General features: G+C 53.1%; 2 protein-coding genes across 3 annotated transcripts in view; one reads left to right on the forward strand and one right to left on the reverse strand.

Annotated features, from left to right (window-relative positions):
- Window positions 1-20,198, forward strand: part of LOC143955908 (uncharacterized) — an 865,587-nt gene that overhangs the window by 655,378 nt on the left and 190,011 nt on the right. The window lies entirely within an intron of this gene.
- LOC143955832 (uncharacterized) overlaps window positions 1-20,198 on the reverse strand; it is a 61,379-nt gene that overhangs the window by 36,677 nt on the left and 4,504 nt on the right. Inside the window, exons 2-7 of one of the 2 annotated variants that reach the window (XM_077465953.1) lie at window positions 13,426-13,621; window positions 13,055-13,311; window positions 12,777-12,977; window positions 8,424-8,630; window positions 8,185-8,334; window positions 7,645-7,786 (exon numbers count right to left, since the gene is read on the reverse strand). In XM_077465953.1, the coding sequence (XP_077322079.1) occupies window positions 7,645-7,786; window positions 8,185-8,334; window positions 8,424-8,630; window positions 12,777-12,977; window positions 13,055-13,311; window positions 13,426-13,459 (991 nt within the window). In that variant the 5' untranslated portion in view covers window positions 13,460-13,621. Of the gene's footprint in view, window positions 1-5,771; window positions 7,787-8,184; window positions 8,335-8,423; window positions 8,631-12,776; window positions 12,978-13,054; window positions 13,312-13,425; window positions 13,622-20,198 lie in introns of those variants that run through there. The other variant, XM_077465952.1, reaches the window with a different exon arrangement.

Consider the following 20,198-nt stretch of genomic DNA (forward strand, 5'->3'; position numbering starts at 1 on the left):
GGTGACAGTGCTCTCTATCACGGTGCTGGTGACAGTGCTCTCTATCACGGTGCTGGTGACAGTGCTCTCTATCACGGTGCTGGTGACAGTGCTCTCTATCACGGTGCTGGTGACAGTGCTCTCTATCACGGTGCTGGTGACAGTGCTCTCTATCACGGTGCTGGTGACAGTGCTCTCTATCACGGTGCTGGTGACAGTGCTCTCTATCACGGTGCTGGTGACAGTGCTCTCTATCACGGTGCTGGTGACAGTGCTCTCTATCACGGTGCTGGTGACAGTGCTCTCTATCACGGTGCTGGTGACAGTGCTCTCTATCACGGTGCTGGTGACAGTGCTCTCTATCACGGTGCTGGTGACAGTGCTCTCTATCACGGTGCTGGTGTCAGTGCTCTCTCTCTCTATCACGGTGCTGGTGTCAGTGCTCTCTCTCTCTCTATCACGGTGCTGGTGTCAGTGCTCTCTCTCTCTATCACGGTGCTGGTGTCAGTGCTCTCTCTCTCTATCACGGTGCTGGTGTCAGTGCTCTCTCTCTCTATCACGGTGCTGGCGACAGTGCTCTCTATCACGGTGCTGGCGACAGTGCTCTCTATCACGGTGCTGGCGACAGTGCTCTCTCTCTATCACGGTGCTGGCGGCAGTGCTCTCTCTCTATCACGGTGCTGGCGGCAGTGCTCTCTCTCTATCACGGTGCTGGCGACAGTGCTCTCTCTCTATCACGGTGCTGACGACAGTGCTCTCTATCACGGTGCTGGCGACAGTGCTCTCTATCACGGTGCTGGCGACAGTGCTCTCTATCACGGTGCTGGTGTCAGTGCTCTCTCTCTATCACGGTACTGGCGACAGTGCTCTCTATCATGGTGCTGGCGACAGTGCTCTCTCTCTATCACAGTGCTGGCGACAGTGCTCTCTATCACGGTGCTGGTGTCAGTGCTCTCTCTCTATCACGGTGCTGGTGTCAGTGCTCTCTCTCTATCACGGTGCTGGTGTCAGTGCTCTCTCTCTATCACGGTGCTGGTGTCAGTGCTCTCTCTCTGTCACGGTGCTGGTGTCAGTGCTCTCTCTCTGTCACGGTGCTGGTGTCAGTGCTCTCTCTCTGTCACGGTGCTGGTGTCAGTGCTCTCTCTCTGTCACGGTGCTGGTGTCAGTGCTCTCTCTCTGTCACGGTGCTGGTGTCAGTGCTCTCTCTCTGTCACGGTGCTGGTGTCAGTGCTCTCTCTCTGTCACGGTGCTGGTGTCAGTGCTCTCTCTCTGTCACGGTGCTGGTGTCAGTGCTCTCTCTCTGTCACGGTGCTGGTGTCAGTGCTCTCTCTCTGTCACGGTGCTGGTGTCAGTGCTCTCTCTCTGTCACGGTGCTGGTGTCAGTGCTCTCTCTCTGTCACGGTGCTGGTGTCAGTGCTCTCTCTCTGTCACGGTGCTGGTGTCAGTGCTCTCTCTCTGTCACGGTGCTGGTGTCAGTGCTCTCTCTCTGTCACGGTGCTGGTGTCAATGCTCTCTCTCTGTCACGGTGCTGGTGTCAATGCTCTCTCTCTGTCACGGTGCTGGTGTCATTGCACTCTCTCTCTATCACGGTGCTGGTGTCAGTGCTCTCTCTCTATCACGGTGCTGGTGTCAGTGCTCTCTCTCTATCACGGTGCTGGTGACAGTGCTCTCTATCACGGTGCTGGTGACAGTGCTCTCTATCACGGTGCTGGTGACAGTGCTCTCAATCACGGTGCTAGTGACAGTGCTCTCTATCACGGTGCTGGTGACAGTGCTCTCTATCACGGTGCTGGTGACAGTGCTCTCTATCACGGTGCTGGTGACAGTGCTCTCTATCACGGTGCTGGTGTCAGTGCTCTCTCTCTCTCTATCACGGTGCTGGCGACAGTGCTCTCTCTCTATCACGGTGCTGGCGACAGTGCTCTCTCTCTATCACGGTGCTGGCGACAGTGCTCTCTCTCTATCACGGTGCTGGCGACAGTGCTCTCTCTCTATCACGGTGCTGGCGACAGTGCTCTCTCTCTATCACGGTGCTGGCGACAGTGCTCTCTCTCTATCACGGTGCTGGCGACAGTGCTCTCTCTCTATCACGGTGCTGGCGACAGTGCTCTCTCTCTATCACGGTGCTGGCGACAGTGCTCTCTCTCTATCACGGTGCTGGCGACAGTGCTCTCTATCACGGTGCTGGCGACAGTGCTCTCTATCACGGTGCTGGCGACAGTGCTCTCTATCACGGTGCTGGCGACAGTGCTCTCTATCACGGTGCTGGCGACAGTGCTCTCTATCACGGTGCTGGTGTCAGTGCTCTCTCTCTATCACGGTGCTGGTGACAGTGCTCTCAATCACGGTGCTAGTGACAGTGCTCTCTATCACGGTGCTGGTGACAGTGCTCTCTATCACGGTGCTGGTGACAGTGCTCTCTATCACGGTGCTGGTGTCAGTGCTCTCTCTCTCTCTATCACGGTGCTGGTGTCAGTGCTCTCTCTCTCTATCACGGTGCTGGTGTCAGTGCTCTCTCTCTCTATCACGGTGCTGGCGTCAGTGCTCTCTCTCTCTATCACGGTGCTGGCGTCAGTGCTCTCTCTCTCTATCACGGTGCTGGCGTCAGTGCTCTCTCTCTCTATCACGGTGCTGGCGTCAGTGCTCTCTCTCTCTATCACGGTGCTGGCGACAGTGCTCTCTCTCTATCACGGTGCTGGCGACAGTGCTCTCTCTCTATCACGGTGCTGGCGACAGTGCTCTCTCTCTATCACGGTGCTGGCGACAGTGCTCTCTCTCTATCACGGTGCTGGCGACAGTGCTCTCTCTCTATCACGGTGCTGGCGACAGTGCTCTCTCTCTATCACGGTGCTGGCGACAGTGCTCTCTATCACGGTGCTGGCGACAGTGCTCTCTATCACGGTGCTGGCGACAGTGCTCTCTATCACGGTGCTGGCGACAGTGCTCTCTATCACGGTGCTGGTGTCAGTGCTCTCTATCACGGTGCTGGTGTCAGTGCTCTCTCTCTCTCTATCACGGTGCTGGTGTCAGTGCTCTCTCTCTCTATCACGGTGCTGGTGTCAGTGCTCTCTCTCTCTATCACGGTGCTGGCGTCAGTGCTCTCTCTCTCTATCACGGTGCTGGCGTCAGTGCTCTCTCTCTCTATCACGGTGCTGGCGTCAGTGCTCTCTCTCTCTATCACGGTGCTGGCGTCAGTGCTCTCTCTCTCTATCACGGTGCTGGCGACAGTGCTCTCTCTCTATCACGGTGCTGGCGACAGTGCTCTCTCTCTATCACGGTGCTGGCGACAGTGCTCTCTCTCTATCACGGTGCTGGCGACAGTGCTCTCTCTCTATCACGGTGCTGGCGACAGTGCTCTCTCTCTATCACGGTGCTGGCGACAGTGCTCTCTATCACGGTGCTGGCGACAGTGCTCTCTATCACGGTGCTGGCGACAGTGCTCTCTATCACGGTGCTGGCGACAGTGCTCTCTATCACGGTGCTGGCGACAGTGCTCTCTATCACGGTGCTAGTGACAGTGCTCTCTATCACGGTGCTGGTGACAGTGCTCTCTATCACGGTGCTGGTGACAGTGCTCTCTATCACGGTGCTGGTGACAGTGCTCTCTATCACGGTGCTGGTGTCAGTGCTCTCTCTCTCTCTATCACGGTGCTGGTGTCAGTGCTCTCTCTCTCTCTATCACGGTGCTGGTGTCAGTGCTCTCTCTCTCTATCACGGTGCTGGTGTCAGTGCTCTCTCTCTCTATCACGGTGCTGGCGTCAGTGCTCTCTCTCTCTATCACGGTGCTGGCGTCAGTGCTCTCTCTCTCTCTATCACGGTGCTGGTGTCAGTGCTCTCTCTCTCTATCACGGTGCTGGCGTCAGTGCTCTCTCTCTCTATCACGGTGCTGGCGTCAGTGCTCTCTCTCTCTATCACGGTGCTGGCGTCAGTGCTCTCTCTCTCTATCACGGTGCTGGCGTCAGTGCTCTCTCTCTCTATCACGGTGCTGGCGACAGTGCTCTCTCTCTATCACGGTGCTGGCGACAGTGCTCTCTCTCTATCACGGTGCTGGCGACAGTGCTCTCTCTCTATCACGGTGCTGGCGACAGTGCTCTCTCTCTATCACGGTGCTGGCGACAGTGCTCTCTCTCTATCACGGTGCTGGCGACAGTGCTCTCTCTCTATCACGGTGCTGGCGACAGTGCTCTCTATCACGGTGCTGGCGACAGTGCTCTCTATCACGGTGCTGGCGACAGTGCTCTCTATCACGGTGCTGGCGACAGTGCTCTCTATCACGGTGCTGGTGTCAGTGCTCTCTCTCTCTCTATCACGGTGCTGGTGTCAGTGCTCTCTCTCTCTATCACGGTGCTGGTGTCAGTGCTCTCTCTCTCTATCACGGTGCTGGCGTCAGTGCTCTCTCTCTCTATCACGGTGCTGGCGTCAGTGCTCTCTCTCTCTATCACGGTGCTGGCGTCAGTGCTCTCTCTCTCTATCACGGTGCTGGCGTCAGTGCTCTCTCTCTCTATCACGGTGCTGGCGACAGTGCTCTCTCTCTATCACGGTGCTGGCGACAGTGCTCTCTCTCTATCACGGTGCTGGCGACAGTGCTCTCTCTCTATCACGGTGCTGGCGACAGTGCTCTCTCTCTATCACGGTGCTGGCGACAGTGCTCTCTCTCTATCACGGTGCTGGCGACAGTGCTCTCTATCACGGTGCTGGCGACAGTGCTCTCTATCACGGTGCTGGCGACAGTGCTCTCTATCACGGTGCTGGCGACAGTGCTCTCTATCACGGTGCTGGCGACAGTGCTCTCTATCACGGTGCTGGCGACAGTGCTCTCTATCACGGTGCTAGTGACAGTGCTCTCTATCACGGTGCTGGTGACAGTGCTCTCTATCACGGTGCTGGTGACAGTGCTCTCTATCACGGTGCTGGTGACAGTGCTCTCTATCACGGTGCTGGTGACAGTGCTCTCTATCACGGTGCTGGTGTCAGTGCTCTCTGTCACGGTGCTGGTGTCAGTGCTCTCTCTCTGTCACGGTGCTGGTGTCAGTGCTCTCTCTCTGTCACGGTGCTGGTGTCAGTGCTCTCTCTCTGTCACGGTGCTGGTGTCAGTGCTCTCTCTCTGTCACGGTGCTGGTGTCAGTGCTCTCTCTCTGTCACGGTGCTGGTGTCAGTGCTCTCTCTCTGTCACGGTGCTGGTGTCAGTGCTCTCTCTCTGTCACGGTGCTGGTGTCAGTGCTCTCTCTCTGTCACGGTGCTGGTGTCAGTGCTCTCTCTCTGTCACGGTGCTGGTGTCAGTGCTCTCTCTCTGTCACGGTGCTGGTGTCAGTGCTCTCTCTCTGTCACGGTGCTGGTGTCAGTGCTCTCTCTCTGTCACGGTGCTGGTGTCAGTGCTCTCTCTCTGTCACGGTGCTGGTGTCAATGCTCTCTCTCTGTCACGGTGCTGGTGTCAATGCTCTCTCTCTGTCACGGTGCTGGTGTCATTGCGCTCTCTCTCTATCACGGTGCTGGTGTCATTGCGCTCTCTCTCTATCACGGTGCTGGTGACAGTGCTCTCTATCACGGTGCTGGTGACAGTGCTCTCTATCACGGTGCTGGTGACAGTGCTCTCTATCACGGTGCTGGTGACAGTGCTCTCTATCACGGTGCTGGTGACAGTGCTCTCTATCACGGTGCTGGTGACAGTGCTCTCTATCACGGTGCTGGTGACAGTGCTCTCTATCACGGTGCTGGTGACAGTGCTCTCTATCACGGTGCTGGTGACAGTGCTCTCTATCACGGTGCTGGTGACAGTGCTCTCTATCACGGTGCTGGTGACAGTGCTCTCTATCTCGGTGCTGGTGACAGTGCTCTCTATCACGGTGCTGGTGTCAGTGCTCTCTATCACGGTGCTGGTGTCAGTGCTCTCTCTCTCTATCACAGTGCTGATGATCATCTCCTGCCCCCTCTTCATAGCCTGCTCTGACCTTTCCTCTCCTCCATGGCCTTCATGCGCTCCTGAGTCCTGAATTTTCAATATTTCACAGATAAAAAAGTGCTCTCTATCTCGGTGCTGGTGTCAGTGCTCTCTCTCTATCACGGTGCTGGCGACAGTGCTCTCTATCACGGTGCTGGCGAAAGTGCTCTCTATCACGGTGCTGGTGTCAGTGCTCTCTATCACGGTGCTGGTGACAGTGCTCTCTATCACGGTGCTTGTGACAGTGCTCTGTACCACGGTGCTTGTGACAGTGCTCTGTACCACGGTGCTGGGGTCAGTGCTCTCTCTCTATCACGGTGCTGGTGTCAGTGCTCTCTCTCTATCACGGTGCTGGTGTCAGTGCTCTCTCTCTATCACGGTGCTGGTGTCAGTGCTCGCTCTCTATCACGGTGCTGGTGTCAGTGCTCGCTCTCTATCACGGTGCTGGTGTCAGTGCTCGCTCTCTATCACGGTGCTGGTGTCAGTGCTCGCTCTCTATCACGGTGCTGGTGTCAGTGCTCGCTCTCTATCACGGTGCTGGTGTCAGTGCTCGCTCTCTATCACGGTGCTGGTGTCAGTGCTCTCTCTCTATCACGGTGCTGGTGTCAGTGCTCTCTCTCTATTACGGTGCTGGTGTCAGTGCTCTCTCTCTATCACGGTGCTGGTGTCAGTGCTCTCTATTATGGTGCTGGTGTCAGTGCTCTCTATCACAGTGCTGGTGTCAGTGCTCTCTATCACAGTGCTGGTGTCAGTGCTCTCTCTCTCTATCACAGTGCTGGTGATCATCTCCTGCACCCTCTTCATAGCCTTCTCTGACCTTTCCTCTCCTCCATGGCCTTCATGCGCTCCTGAGTCCTGAATTGTCAATATTTCACAGATTAAAAAAAAAAAAAAAAAAAGAATGCTTGTCATTGTCGATCCCAGATTCACTTCATACATGTGTTATGTCCGTGTCCATGTGGTGGGACTATGTGTGCACAGCTAGTAAGTATTTTGTGGCTGAAAATATGACCTGGAGGTTTTTAAGGTTCGCCTGCCATTAAAGTCAATGGGGCCCGCCGCAAACTTTGAGGTTCGTGAACTTTTGGTCACGTTCGCGGTTTGTATACGCGAAACGTCCCGTTGGAAGTTCGTCCATCTCTAATGTACAACATAGATAATATAGTGCCGGGGTCAGGAGTATGTAACATGCAATATAAATTATTTAGTACAAAGGTCAGGACTCATAATATTGGTGTTCAGTAATCAGTGGTGGATGAAATGTTTACTGGAGACAAGTTGCAGAGGTCCCACACCGCTCCTCCCATCTCCTGAGACTGCACTCAGTGACTTGGGTCTGAGACTATACAGACATATCCCTCCACCCGGCACAGCCAGCAGATAACAGAGCAAGTAACCCCGGGGGAATTGTTGTCAGATCTTGCTAGACCCGGGCATGGGGCAGAAGACCCAAGGCACATATGCCAGGTGTCTAGATCACCTATGGTGAACATTTTTCTGCCGGCTGATCCCCAGAATCTCCATAAATCCAGTCTAGAGACATAAATTGTGTCGGCAGCAGAGAGAAGGAAGATTAATCGGAGAGAAATCCAGGAATACAGGACGGGGAACACAGCTCAGGAAAGTGACCAGGGGATTACAGGCTGATATCACCCAGCCCCCGCCCTACTCTGGACCAATCAGTGAGCAGTATGGGTGGAGGAATGGATTTAGTGTTAATGACCCACCTGTGCTGATCTCTGTAGGAGTGTCCTCCTCTATAAATGTCCCCGTTATTCCATCCTCCTTCATAGACTGCTGATCATCCCTCACATACCTCTCTTCTTCTTCTGATTTCACCTCAAATTCTATATCCATTGGATCTCCACTCTAAACCAAGAAAATGAGAGAGAAAATATCATCTGTAAGATAGAAGATTTATTATTGTGACATCACATAAAAAAAGAAAAAGAAGAAGAAGAAACATCCTCTCCAGAAGTCCATGTTCTAGATCAGCCTTTCTCAACCTTTTCAACACAGAGGAACCCTTGAAATAGTTCTCTGGTCTCGGGGGAACCCCTGCTAAAAATTAGAAAATCTACAACTCATTAAACAATAGTGTGGGCTCATTGGGAAGAATTACCCCCTTACAGATAGCTAAAAAGATCAATGGTGTGAGTGGGAAGTTATCTGATAGGCAGAAATTGCCCAATGCTGAAGGAACCCCTAGAAACCTTTGGAGGAACCCTGGTTGAGAATCACTCTTCTAGATGCTCCAATCCACCAACCTTGTAACTGTGAGGGATGGTGTGATCTTCCTGTGTGGAATCCAGAGGACGGGGACATCTCTCTGGTGGGTTCCCATAGCTGGGTGACTCCTCATCCTCCTCTTTTATCTCTTCTTTAACCTCAACTTTAGGATCTCTCAGGTTTCCACTCTGAATATATAATAAAAATGACATCAATGGTAACAATGCAGATAATGTACAGATCCTAATGATACTATCCGTGATTGTTCCTCATCTACCTGATGATGGTGGGGGATGGTGTGACCTTCCTGTGTGGAATCCCGGGAATACAGAGGACGGGGACATCTCTCTGGTGGGTTCCTGGTATTTGGTGGTTCCATCATATCCTTGTGTTCTTCTGAAAACTCCTCCATCACTCCATACTCCTCATCCTCCTCTTTATACTCTTCTTTAACATCAATATTATCATCCCCGAGGTTTCCACTCTGAATATATAATAAAACATTCATTGTAACAACTTGTGTGCAGAGGCATAGCTTGAAGCTTATGGGCTCTGATGCAAAAGTTGAATCTCCCCCACTATTACCCACCACTTTCACCGTGTGTGCAGATACACCCACCGCACGCCAAGATACTGAAAGTGGCTTAAGAGTTTTGAGTTTAAAGGGGTTCCTCCTTACATCAGAGGACAGGGATCCCCAACGGAGAATCATAGGACGGGGATCCCCGCCGGAGAATCAGAGGACAGGGATCCCCAACGGAGAATCAGAGGACGGCGATCACCGCCGGAGAATCAGAGGACGGGGATCCCCGCCGGAAGAATCAGAGGACGGGGATCCCCGCCGGAAGAATCAGAGGACGGGGATCCCCGCCGGAGAATCAGGGGACGGGGATCCCCGCCGGAGAATCAGAGGACGGGGATCCCCGCCGGAGAATCAGAGGACGGGGATCCCCGCCGGAGAATCAGAGGACGGGGATCACCGCCGGAGAATCAGAGGACAGGGGGTGAATCAGAGGACAGGGATCACCACTGGAGAATCAGAGGACGGGGATCCCCGCCGGAGAATCAGAGGACGGGGATCCCCGCCGGAGAATCAGAAGATGGGGATCACCACCGGAGAATCAGAGGACGGAGATGACCGCTGGAGAATCAGAGGATAGGGGGTGAATCAGAGGACAGGGATCACCACTGGAGAATCAGAGGATGGGGATCACCGCCGGAGAATCAGAGGACGGGGATCACCGCCGGAGAATCAGAGGACGGGGATCACCGCCGGAGAATCAGAGGACGGGGGTGAATCAGAGGACAGGGATCACCACCGGAGAATCAGAAGACGGGGATTACCGCCGAACAATCAGAGGACGGGGATCACCGCCGAACAATCAGAGGACGGGGATCACCGCCGAACAATCAGAGGACAGGGGTCACAGCCGGAGAATCAGAGGACAGGGATCACAGCCGGAGAATCAGAGGACAGGGATCACAGCCGGAGAATCAGAGGACGGGGATCACAGCCGGAGAATCAGAGGACGGGGATCACCACTGGAGAATCAGAGGACAGGGATCACCACTGGAGAATCAGAGGACAGGGATCACCACTGGAGAATCAGAGGACAGGGGTCACCGCTGGAGAATCAGAGGACAGGGATCACCACTGGAGAATCAGAGGACAGGGGGTGAATCAGAGGACAGGGATCACCGCCGGACAATCAGAGGACAGGGATCATCGCCGGAGAATCAGAGGACAGGGATCACCACCGGAGAATCAGAGGACAGAGGGTGAATCAGAGGACAGGGATCACCGCCGGAGAATCAGAGGACAGGGATCATCGCCGGAGAATCAGAGGACGGGGATCACCGCCGGAGAATCAGAGGACGGGGGTCATCGCCGGAGAATCAGAGGACGGGGGTCATCGCCGGAGAATCAGAGGACGGGGGTCATCGCCGGAGAATCAGAGGACGGGGATCACCGCCGGAGAATCAGAGGACGGGGGTCATCGCCGGAGAATCAGAGGACGGGGGTCATCGCCGGAGAATCAGAGGACGGGGGTCATCGCCGGAGAATCAGAGGACGGGGGTCATCGCCGGAGAATCAGAGGACGGGGGTCATCGCCGGAGAATCAGAGGACGGGGATCACCGCCGGAGAATCAGAGGACGGGGATCACCGCCGGAGAATCAGAGGACGGGGATCACCGCCGGAGAATCAGAGGACGGGGATCACCGCCGGAGAATCAGAGGACGGGGATCACCGCCGGAGAATCAGAGGACGGGGATCACCGCCGGAGAATCAGAGGACGGGGATCACCGCCGGAGAATCAGAGGACGGGGATCACCGCCGGAGAATCAGAGGACAGGGATCACCGCCGGAGAATCAGAGAACAGGGATCACCGCCGGAGAATCAGAGGACAGGGATCACCACTGGAGAATCAGAGGACAGGGGGTGAATCAGAGGACAGGGATCACCGCCGGAGAATCAGAGGACGGGGATCACCGCCGGAGAATCAGAGGACGGGGATCACCGCCGGAGAATCAGAGGACGGGGATCACAGCCGGAGAATCAGAGGACGGGGATCACAGCCGGAGAATCAGAGGACAGGGGGTGAATCAGAGGACAGGGATCACCACCGGAGAATCAGAGGACGGGGATCACCGCCGGAGAATCAGAAGACGGGGATCACCGCCGAACAATCAGAGGACAGGGGTCACAGCTGGAGAATCAGAGGACAGGGGTCACAGCCGGAGTATCAGAGGACAGGGATCACCGCCGGAGTATCAGAGGACAGGGATCACCGCCGGAGAATCAGAGGACAGGGATCACCGCCGGAGAATCAGAGGACAGAGGGTGAATCAGAGGACAGGGATCACCGCCGAAGAATCAGAGGACAGGGATCATCGCCGGAGAATCAGAGGACGGGGATCACCGCCGGAGAATCAGAGGACAGGGATCACCGCCGGAGAATCAGAGGACGGGGATCACCGCCGGAGAATCAGAGGACAGGGATCACCGCCGGAGAATCAGAGGACAGGGATCACCGCCGGAGAATCAGAGGACAGGGATCATCGCCGGAGAATCAGAGGACGGGGATCACCGCCGGAGAATCAGAGGACAGGGATCACCGCCGGAGAATCAGAGGACAGGGATCACCGCCGGAGAATCAGAGGACAGGGATCACCGCCGGAGAATCAGAGGACAGGGATCACCGCCGGAGAATCAGAGGACAGGGATCACCGCCGGAGAATCAGAGGACAGGGATCACCGCCGGAGAATCAGAGGACAGGGATCACCGCCGGAGAATCAGAGGACAGGGATCACCGCCGGAGAATCAGAGGATGGGGGTCATCGCCGGAGAATCAGAGGACGGCGATCACCGCCGGAGAATCAGAGGACGGCGATCACCGCCGGAGAATCAGAGGACGGCGATCACCGCCGGAGAATCAGAGGACGGGGGTCATCGCCAGAGAATCAGAGGACAGGGATCACCGCCGGAGAATCAGAGGACAGGGATCATTGCCGGAGAATCAGAGGACAGGGATCACCGCCGGAGAATCAGAGGACGGGGGTCATCGCCGGAGAATCAGAGGATGGGGGTCATCGCCAGAGAATCAGAGGACGGTGATCACCGCCGGAGAATCAGAGGACGGCGATCACCGCCGGAGAATCAGAGGACGGGGATCATCGCCGGAGAATCAGAGGACATAGATCACCCTTTGTAGGTCACTTGGCAGAGCTCCTTTCCCATTCCAGCACTGTATACAGCCCCCCCCCCCCACAACACAGTCTGTCAGTCCTCACAGGGTGTATCCGGCTTTTATGTTGCTCTTCTGACCTGTGGGATTCTCTGGTGGGGACGGCGGTGTAGTTGCAGATCGTGGCTGACCGGCTGTGTTGTAAAGGAATGTGATTTCAGCCCTGCGGAGGAGGAGCAGCATAGAGTGCTGTAATGGGAAAGGAGCTCAGCATTGAGGACGGAGGGGGCTTGTGGGGTGGAGTAACTTAGATCTGGGAGGGCAAAAGCCATGTGACCCAAAATCTGGAGCCTGCAGCGCCTCTTAAGGTTTCTCTGTCAATGTTGGCAGGTGTTGGGGGATGGTCACCTCCCGGAGGTGTCTCTTTTCCCCAGTTGTCAGGAAAGTGGGGTAAGCGGACATCCCCGGGTGGGGGAGGGGGGGGGGGGTTGGGTACAGAGAATCCCAGCTGGTGACTAGGAGACACTGAGCGGTGTCTTACCTCATCAGTGACGCCGGTCCTATTGTGGCTACAGGATGGCACACTCCTCCTAATTCACTGAGCTCGGTTACCATTCCATGTTCCCGGCACAGACACTTCCCCATACTGGGCTGTTCTCACCCCGTGCTCCTCTCCATTCAGGAAATGGCTCACAGCTTCTCCCCAGCCAATGGGAACAGAGGGGTGTGGACTGTGGAAGGCAAAGTGAAAGCCCAATACTGGAGCGTGGCTGTGGGGCCCTAGGGCAGATCGGAGTTGGACTTTGTGGAGGATATGAAAATACGACAGGGAGGCTGTAGGGGCCCCCTGGAGCTAGGGGAAGGGTTGCGATTGTGACCACTGCAACCCCTTATGCTACACCCATGTTTGTGAGAACTACCAATAATTGTCCCTCATCTACCTGGTGAGGGACGGTGTGATCTTCCTGTGTGGAATCCCGGGAATACAGAGGACGGGGACATCTCTCTGGTGGGTTCCTGGTATTTGGTGGCTCCATCATATCCTTGTGTCCTTCTGAAAACTCCTCCATCACTCCATACTCCTCATCCTCCTCTTTATACTCTTCTTTTACAACAATATTATAATCTTTGAGATTTTCACTCTGAAAATAAAGATAAAACATTGTAACAAACATACTTGTGTATAAATCATAACTACCAATAATTGTCAATCATCTACCTGATCACTTTGTGCATAGTTGTGACCTTCCTGTGTGGAATCCCCGAGACACAGAGGACGGGGACATCTCTCTGGTGGGTTTCTGTAGCTGGATGACTCCACCATGGTGTCCTGGTAAAGATCTTTGTGTCTTTTTGGAAACGCCTCCATCTCTCCATCCTCTTCTTTTATCTCTTCTTTAATAATGACCTGTGTGGAATCCCGGGAATACAGAGGACGGGGACATCTCTCTGGTGGGTTCCCATTACTGGATCCATCTGTAGGAAACACACACACTGACTGAATACATTGTTTCTATGTGTTTATCAGATGATGGGGGATGGGTGGAGCCTCCGTACTGCTCTCTCCTTTACAATAAAGTCTCCTCTTACCCGGTGATGTGAGGGGCGGCTGATTGGCCATCATGACGTCCTTCCCGGCTCCGCTCACCTCTCCTGTCAGCAGCTCGATGATCTCTCTGGTGACTTCTAGAATCTTCTTTGTATTTCTCTATTCTATCAGGGAGGGAGGTGGAGGCAATGTGATGGTCATGTGATCTCCAGACTTCACAGGAGGAAAACTCTAGATCTGAACACAAATAGTAAAATCAAATGACATTCCCAGAATCCTCCTCACCTCACTGGTCAGGTCTCTTTATTTAAACCCCACTTCATGTTGAGGTTTCTGATATTACATACAATGGAGGTCCAACAGCCCTACTTGGTTTCGGATATTGATTACTCTTTGAACTCTGCCTGCCTTTTGACTACGGATTTTACACTGACTATTCTGAACTGCCTGCCTTGTACCTGGACCGTCGTTGAACCACTTTGCCTGTCTACCGACTGCAAGTACCTGGTTGCTGTGCTGAGTTCGCACCTGCCCTGGAGTGGTGGGCAGGCACTAAAGCACTGTACTAAACTCACTTCTGTCCATGACCTCTTTATCACTAACTACTTGCTGTTACTGAAACCTGACTTCATGAATCTGACACTGCTTCTCCTGCTTCCCTCTCCTATGATGGCCTTCTCTGGACTCACTCCCCCAGATCCTGTGGATGTAAGGGAGGCGGAGTAGGTATCCTTCTAGCCCCACATAGCATCTTTCATGTACTTTATCCACCTCCCTCTCGGTCACTCTCCTCATTTGAGGCACATTGTATTGATCTATTTTCTGTTCTAAAATCTGATAATACTAACACTCCTGCTACTCTAAACGTCTCAATCAAACCTCCTCTTTTGACCCGGAGCAATGGATACACAATGGATACACAATGGATACACGCTTCTACTCACTGATGGCAACACCCTTGACCTTGTATCCTCCTACTAATGTACTCCATGCAACCTCTCCAACAATCCTTTTTCTCTCGGGACTCACTTCTCACTCACTTCTGTCCATGACCTCTGTGACAGACCTAGCCGGGACACAGGCTTTTTGAGAGGACTGAGTGCGAGCCTCTTGCCGATCGATTATGGGCCCTGGATTTTAAGGGGCACAGGGGTGAATGAGAACCCCACTATAATCTGTGCTAGTCAGATTCAATGCTGTATATATGTGTATATGATGTGTGTTGTCTCATGCTGTTGGGACACACACTGTCAGATGCTAATGTCATGAACACTAGCCATCTGTCTGTTGTGTAAATTAGTCTAGTGTGGCTTGTAAGGACATTTCAAACGTTGTTGTTTGTGCTAATTAACCCTTTGTTTATGTTTATAATAATGTTTATTGAATTGTGAGCTAGGAGCCGAAAAGTCTTATGCCTTCAGTCAAACTAGTCTGAGTGTTGATTAGATAATTAGCTCATGCTAATTAGGTTAGGTTTTAGTCACCCCGCTGAATATATATTTTGTGTGAGATCTCAAATAAAAGTCATTCCTGATGTCCTCCTAAGACTGGTGTCGTCTAGTTCCTGGGGGTTCCTCCAGATCCATTGGACTTGTGTTCCAGGACTTAGGAAGCGGTATATAGACGGAAGCACTCAAATCAGAGTGTGGGATCGGCTCCGTCACAACCTCTTTATCACTAACTACTTGCTGTTACTGAAACCTGGCTTCATGAATCGGACACTGCTTCTCCCGCTTCCCTCTCCCATGATGGCCTTCTCTGGACTCACTCCCCCAGATCCTGTGGATGTAAGGGAGGTGGAGTGGGAATCCTTCTATCCCCACTTAGCATCTTTCATGTACTTAACCCACCTCCCTCTCGGTCACTCTCCTCATTTGAGGCACATTGTATTGGTACTCTAAACGTCTCAATCTAACCTCCTCTTTTGACCCGGAGCAATGGATACACGCTTCTACTCACTCTGATGGCAACCACCCTTGACCTTGTATTCTCCTCAGTGGCGGAATTATAGGGGTCGCCAAGATCGCCATGGCGACCGGGCCCCTTGCTGCGGGGGGACCCAAGGGCCCCCTGCACTCTTCGATAGGAGGGAAGGCTGAGAGGAGCTCCCCGATCATCAGCCGAACTGAAATCGGCACTGTGCGGGAGCTCCTCACATTAGGCTTAGTAGTGAAAGCACAGTGTGTGCTCTTTGTCTCCCCCTAGAGTGCAGTACCCGGCAGGAAAAGCCAGGAAGGTAAATGTCTGCCATTTTTTTTAATAAGACTATCTACTGTATTTCTGTTTGTATGTGTATGTGTGTGTGAGCATGTTTGTATGAGTGAACATGCTTGTATGTATGTGTGTGTGAACATGCTTGTATGTATGTGTGTGTGAGCATGCTTGTATGTGCATGTGTGTGAGCATGCTTGCGTGTGTGAGCATGCTTGTATGTGTGTGTGTGTGAGAATGCATGTATATATGTGTGTGCGTGTGTGTGAGCATGCATGTATGTGCGTGTGTGTGAGCATGCATGTATGTGCGTGTGTGTGAGCATGCATGTATGTGCGTGTGTGTGAGCATGCATGTATGTGCGTGTGTGTGAGCATGCATGTATGTGCGTGTGTGTGAGCATGCATGTATGTGTGTGTGTGTGTGAGCATGCTTGTGTGTGAGCATGCTTGTGTGTGTGTGTGTGAGCATGCTTGTGTGTGTGTGTGTGTGTGTGTGAGCATGCTTGTGTGTGTGTGAGCATGCTTGTGTGTGTGTGTGTGAGCATGCTTGTGTGTGTGTGTGTGTGTGTGTGTGAGCATGCTTGTGTGTGTGTGAGCATGCTTGTGTGTGTGTGAGCATGCTTGTGTGTGAGCATGCTTGTGTGTGTGTGAGCATGCTTGTGTGTGTGTGTGTGTGTGTGTGTGTGTGCGTGTGTGTGAGCATGTATGTGTGTGTGCGTGTGTGTGAGCATGCATGTATGTGTGTGTGTGTGTGAGCATGCATGCATGTGTGTGTGTGTGTGAGCATGCATGCATGTGTGTGTGTGTGTGAGCATGCATGCGTGTGTGTGTGTGTGAGCATGCATGCGTGTGTGTGTGTGTGAGCATGCATGCATGTGTGTGTGTGTGTGTGTGTGAGCATGCATGCATGTGTGTGTGTGTGAGCATGCATGCATGTGTGTGTGTGTGTGAGCATGCATGCGTGTGTGTGTGTGTGAGCATGCATGCATGTGTGTGTGTGTGTGTGTGTGTGTGTGTGTGTGTGAGCATGCATGCATGTGTGTGTGTGTGAGCATGCTTGTGTGTGTGTGTGTGAGCATGCTTGTGTGTGCGTGAACATGCTTGTATGTGCGTGTGTGAGCATGCTTGTATGTGCGTGTGTGTGAGCATGCTTGTGTGTGCGTGAACATGCTTGTATGTGCGTGTGTGAGCATGCTTGTATGTGCGTGTGTGTGAGCGTGTGTGTGAGCATGCTTGTATGTGTGTGTGTGAGCATGCATGTATGTATGTATGTATGTATGTATGTGTGTGTGTGTGTTCATATATGTATGTGTATGTATGCATGTGTTCATCAGTGGCGGTGCATCCAAAAGGGTGCACAGGTTCCACCCCCTCTATGACCAAAGGATAGACTCTTGCATAGCATAGCATGAATCTATCCATGGCCACCGCTGCCACCCCCATATTTAGGTGTCTGGTCCCTCTTGGGGTGCTGGGTGCCTGAATTGTTTTTGCAGCACCTGATTAGAGCCATGGGCTATAATAGGCTTCAAAATAGGTGAACTGCGAGCGCCATGCTTGACGCTCACAGTCTACCCAGGTGTGTTAGAAAAGTGAATTAATATTCACTTTCCTAACACTGAACGGCCTCTCCACCAATCAGGTGTGCGGGTCTTTTACCCATCACCCGATTGGCTGAAACGATAGACACAGCTATTGGACGCCCATCAGGAGGAGAGGACGGGAGATGAGGATGGCAGTAGCTGCATGGAGGACCCCGCTCATGGCCGTTACCCGCTGCCCCACCAAGACAGGGTAAGTGGCGGGCAGACAGCGAGCGGGCGGTGGGGATTCACAGTGGCAGCATTTGATGGGCACACTAACGGCATTTGATGGGCACAGTGGCGGCATTTGATGGGCACAGTGGCGGCATTTGATGGGCACAGTGGCGGCATTTGATGGGGACAGCGGTGGCATTTGATGGGGACAGTAGTGGCATTTGATGGGCACAGTAGTGGCATTTGATGGGCACAGTAGCGGCATTTGATGGGCACAGTGGCGGCATTTGATGGGGACAGCGGTGGCATTTGATGGGCACAGCGGCAGAGTTTGATGGGCACAGTAGTGGCATTTGATGGTACAGTGGTGGCGTTTGATGGGCACAGTGGCTGTAATTTATGTTTTTTAAATTGGCTCCTTTATATGCAGCCACCCACTTGGGACCGGGCCCTGGTGTTCCACCATCGGGCTCGGAGAAAAGAGCCCTGTCCGGAGGTCGGGGGGACGGGGGGCGCCATGGTTTCCTGCATTAGGGCCCTGAAGGTTCTAGTTACGCCACTGATTCTCCTACTAATGCATTCCATGCAATCTCTCCAACAATCCTTTTCCTCTCTCTGGTCACCACTCTATTAGTTTCTCTCTAACCCAGTCTTCCACCTCCTCTCCCTCCAACCACCTAACAGATACCCACAGAATTCCTCACCACCTAACACCTACTTCTCTTCAAATGCTACTATGACAAAATCTCACCCTTGTCCTGCCCCAACCTAACCACTTCTGTCTACAATAGAGCCCCATCCTCTGCCCTTGATGTGCTCGCCCCCCCTCACTAAGCACAGAATCGGGTCCCGACCCCTACAACCTTGGAAAACAGATGATACCAGATGTCTCAAAAAACATAGCTGCGCTCTAGATCGACTAATGCCGCGTACACACGACCGGACTTTTCAACATCAAAAGTCCGACGGAACGATTCCCGGCAGACCATTCGATCGTGTGTGGGGCTGCAGCGGACTTTTGATGTGCAAAAGTCTGACAGACTTTAGAAATGGAACATGTTTCAAATTTTTTCAGCCAGAACTCCGCCGGACCCAGTTCCTACCGAGAAATCCGCTCGTCTGTATGCTAGTCCGACGGACAAAAACCAATGCTAGGGCAGCTATTGGCTACTGGCTATGAACTTCCTTATTCTAGTCCAGTCGTACGTCATCACGTTCTAATCCGTCGGACTTTGGTGTGATTGTGTGTGGCCAAGTCCGTTCATTCGGAAAGTCCGTCAGAACTCCGTCGGACCTAGTCCCTCGAAAAGTCCGGTCGCGTGTACGCGGCATTAGAAGGAATTCAACCAATATAAATCTGCCCTTCTAAAATAAGATTCCTGCCTCCTCACTGCCAAGCAGACCTATTTTATCACTCTCATTAACAACTTCTCATCCAGTCCCGGGCCAAATCTTCTCTAATTTCAACTTTGTCCTCCACCATCTAATTTACTCATTGCCCAGGAGATCACTAATCGCTTCAAAAACAAAATTGATCCAATTCGTGATGACATCTCCGCGGTTCAGATACCTTCCCCACTTAACACTCCATCTCCACATGAACACTCATTACATTTCCTCATGGCCCTACCCTACACTCTCTAACTCACATCTTCATTGCTTCCCTTGCTTGTTTTAGCATCTTCCCTGTGACGGACCCAGGTAGGACAGGGGCTTTTGGAGAGGACTATGGGCTAGCTTTCTACCCACTGATAATGGCCCAAAGAGGATACTGTAGAATTTGTCTACTTGTCCCCGTCCAGGGCTGGACTGGGAAAGAAATTTGGCCCTGGACTTCATCCTTAGACCGGCCCACTTACATTTTGAGTGTCCCATCACCAGCCCCTTTACATCTTAGTGTCTCAACAGCGGCCCCTTACATCAGAGTGTCTCAACAGCGGCCCCTTACATCAGAGTGTCTCAACAGCGGCCCCTTACATCAGAGTGTCTCAACAGCGGCCCCTTACATCAGAGTGTCTCAACAGCACCCCTTACATCAGAGTGTCCCATCAGCACCCCCTTACATCAGAGTGTCCCATCAGCACCCCTTACATCAGAGTGTCCCATCAGCACCCCTTACATCAGAGTGTCCCATCAGCACCCCCTTACATCAGAGTGTCCCATCAGCACCCCCTTACATCAGAGTGTCCCATCAGCACCCCCTTACATCAGAGTGTCCCATCAGCACCCCCTTACATCAGAGTGTCCCATCAGCACCCCTTACATCAGAGTGTCCCAACAGCACCCCTTACATCAGAGTGTCCCATCAGCACCCCCTTACATCAGAGTGTCCCATCAGCAGCCCCTTACATCAGAGTGTCCCATCAGCAGCCCCTTACATCAGAGTGTCTCATCGGCACCCGGTTACATCAGAGTGTCCCCTGAGCACCCCTTACATCAGAGTGTCTCATCAGCACCCCCTTACATCAGAGTGTCTCATCAGTGCCCCCTTACATCAGAGTGTCTCATCTGCGCCCCCTTACATCAGAGTGTCCCCTGAGTAGCCCCCTTACATCAGAGTGTCTCATCAGCAGCCCCCTTACATCAGAGTGTCTCATCAGCACCCCTTACATCAGAGTGTCTCATCAGCACCCCTTACATCAGAGTGTCCCATCAGCACCCCCTTACATCAGTGTCTCATTAGCAGCCCCCTTACATCAGAGTGTCCCATCACCAGCCCCCTTACATCAGAGTGTCCCATCACCAGCCCCCTTACATCAGAGTGTCCCATCAGCAGCCCCCTTACATCAGAGTGTCCCATCACCAGCCCCCTTGCATCAGAGTGGCCCACTGAGCCATCGGCCC

This window comes from Lithobates pipiens, unplaced genomic scaffold, assembly GCF_037356315.1.
Source record: "Lithobates pipiens isolate NorthernLeopardFrog02 unplaced genomic scaffold, aLitPip1_a1.2 Scaffold_35, whole genome shotgun sequence".
NCBI lineage: Eukaryota > Metazoa > Chordata > Amphibia > Anura > Ranidae > Lithobates > Lithobates pipiens.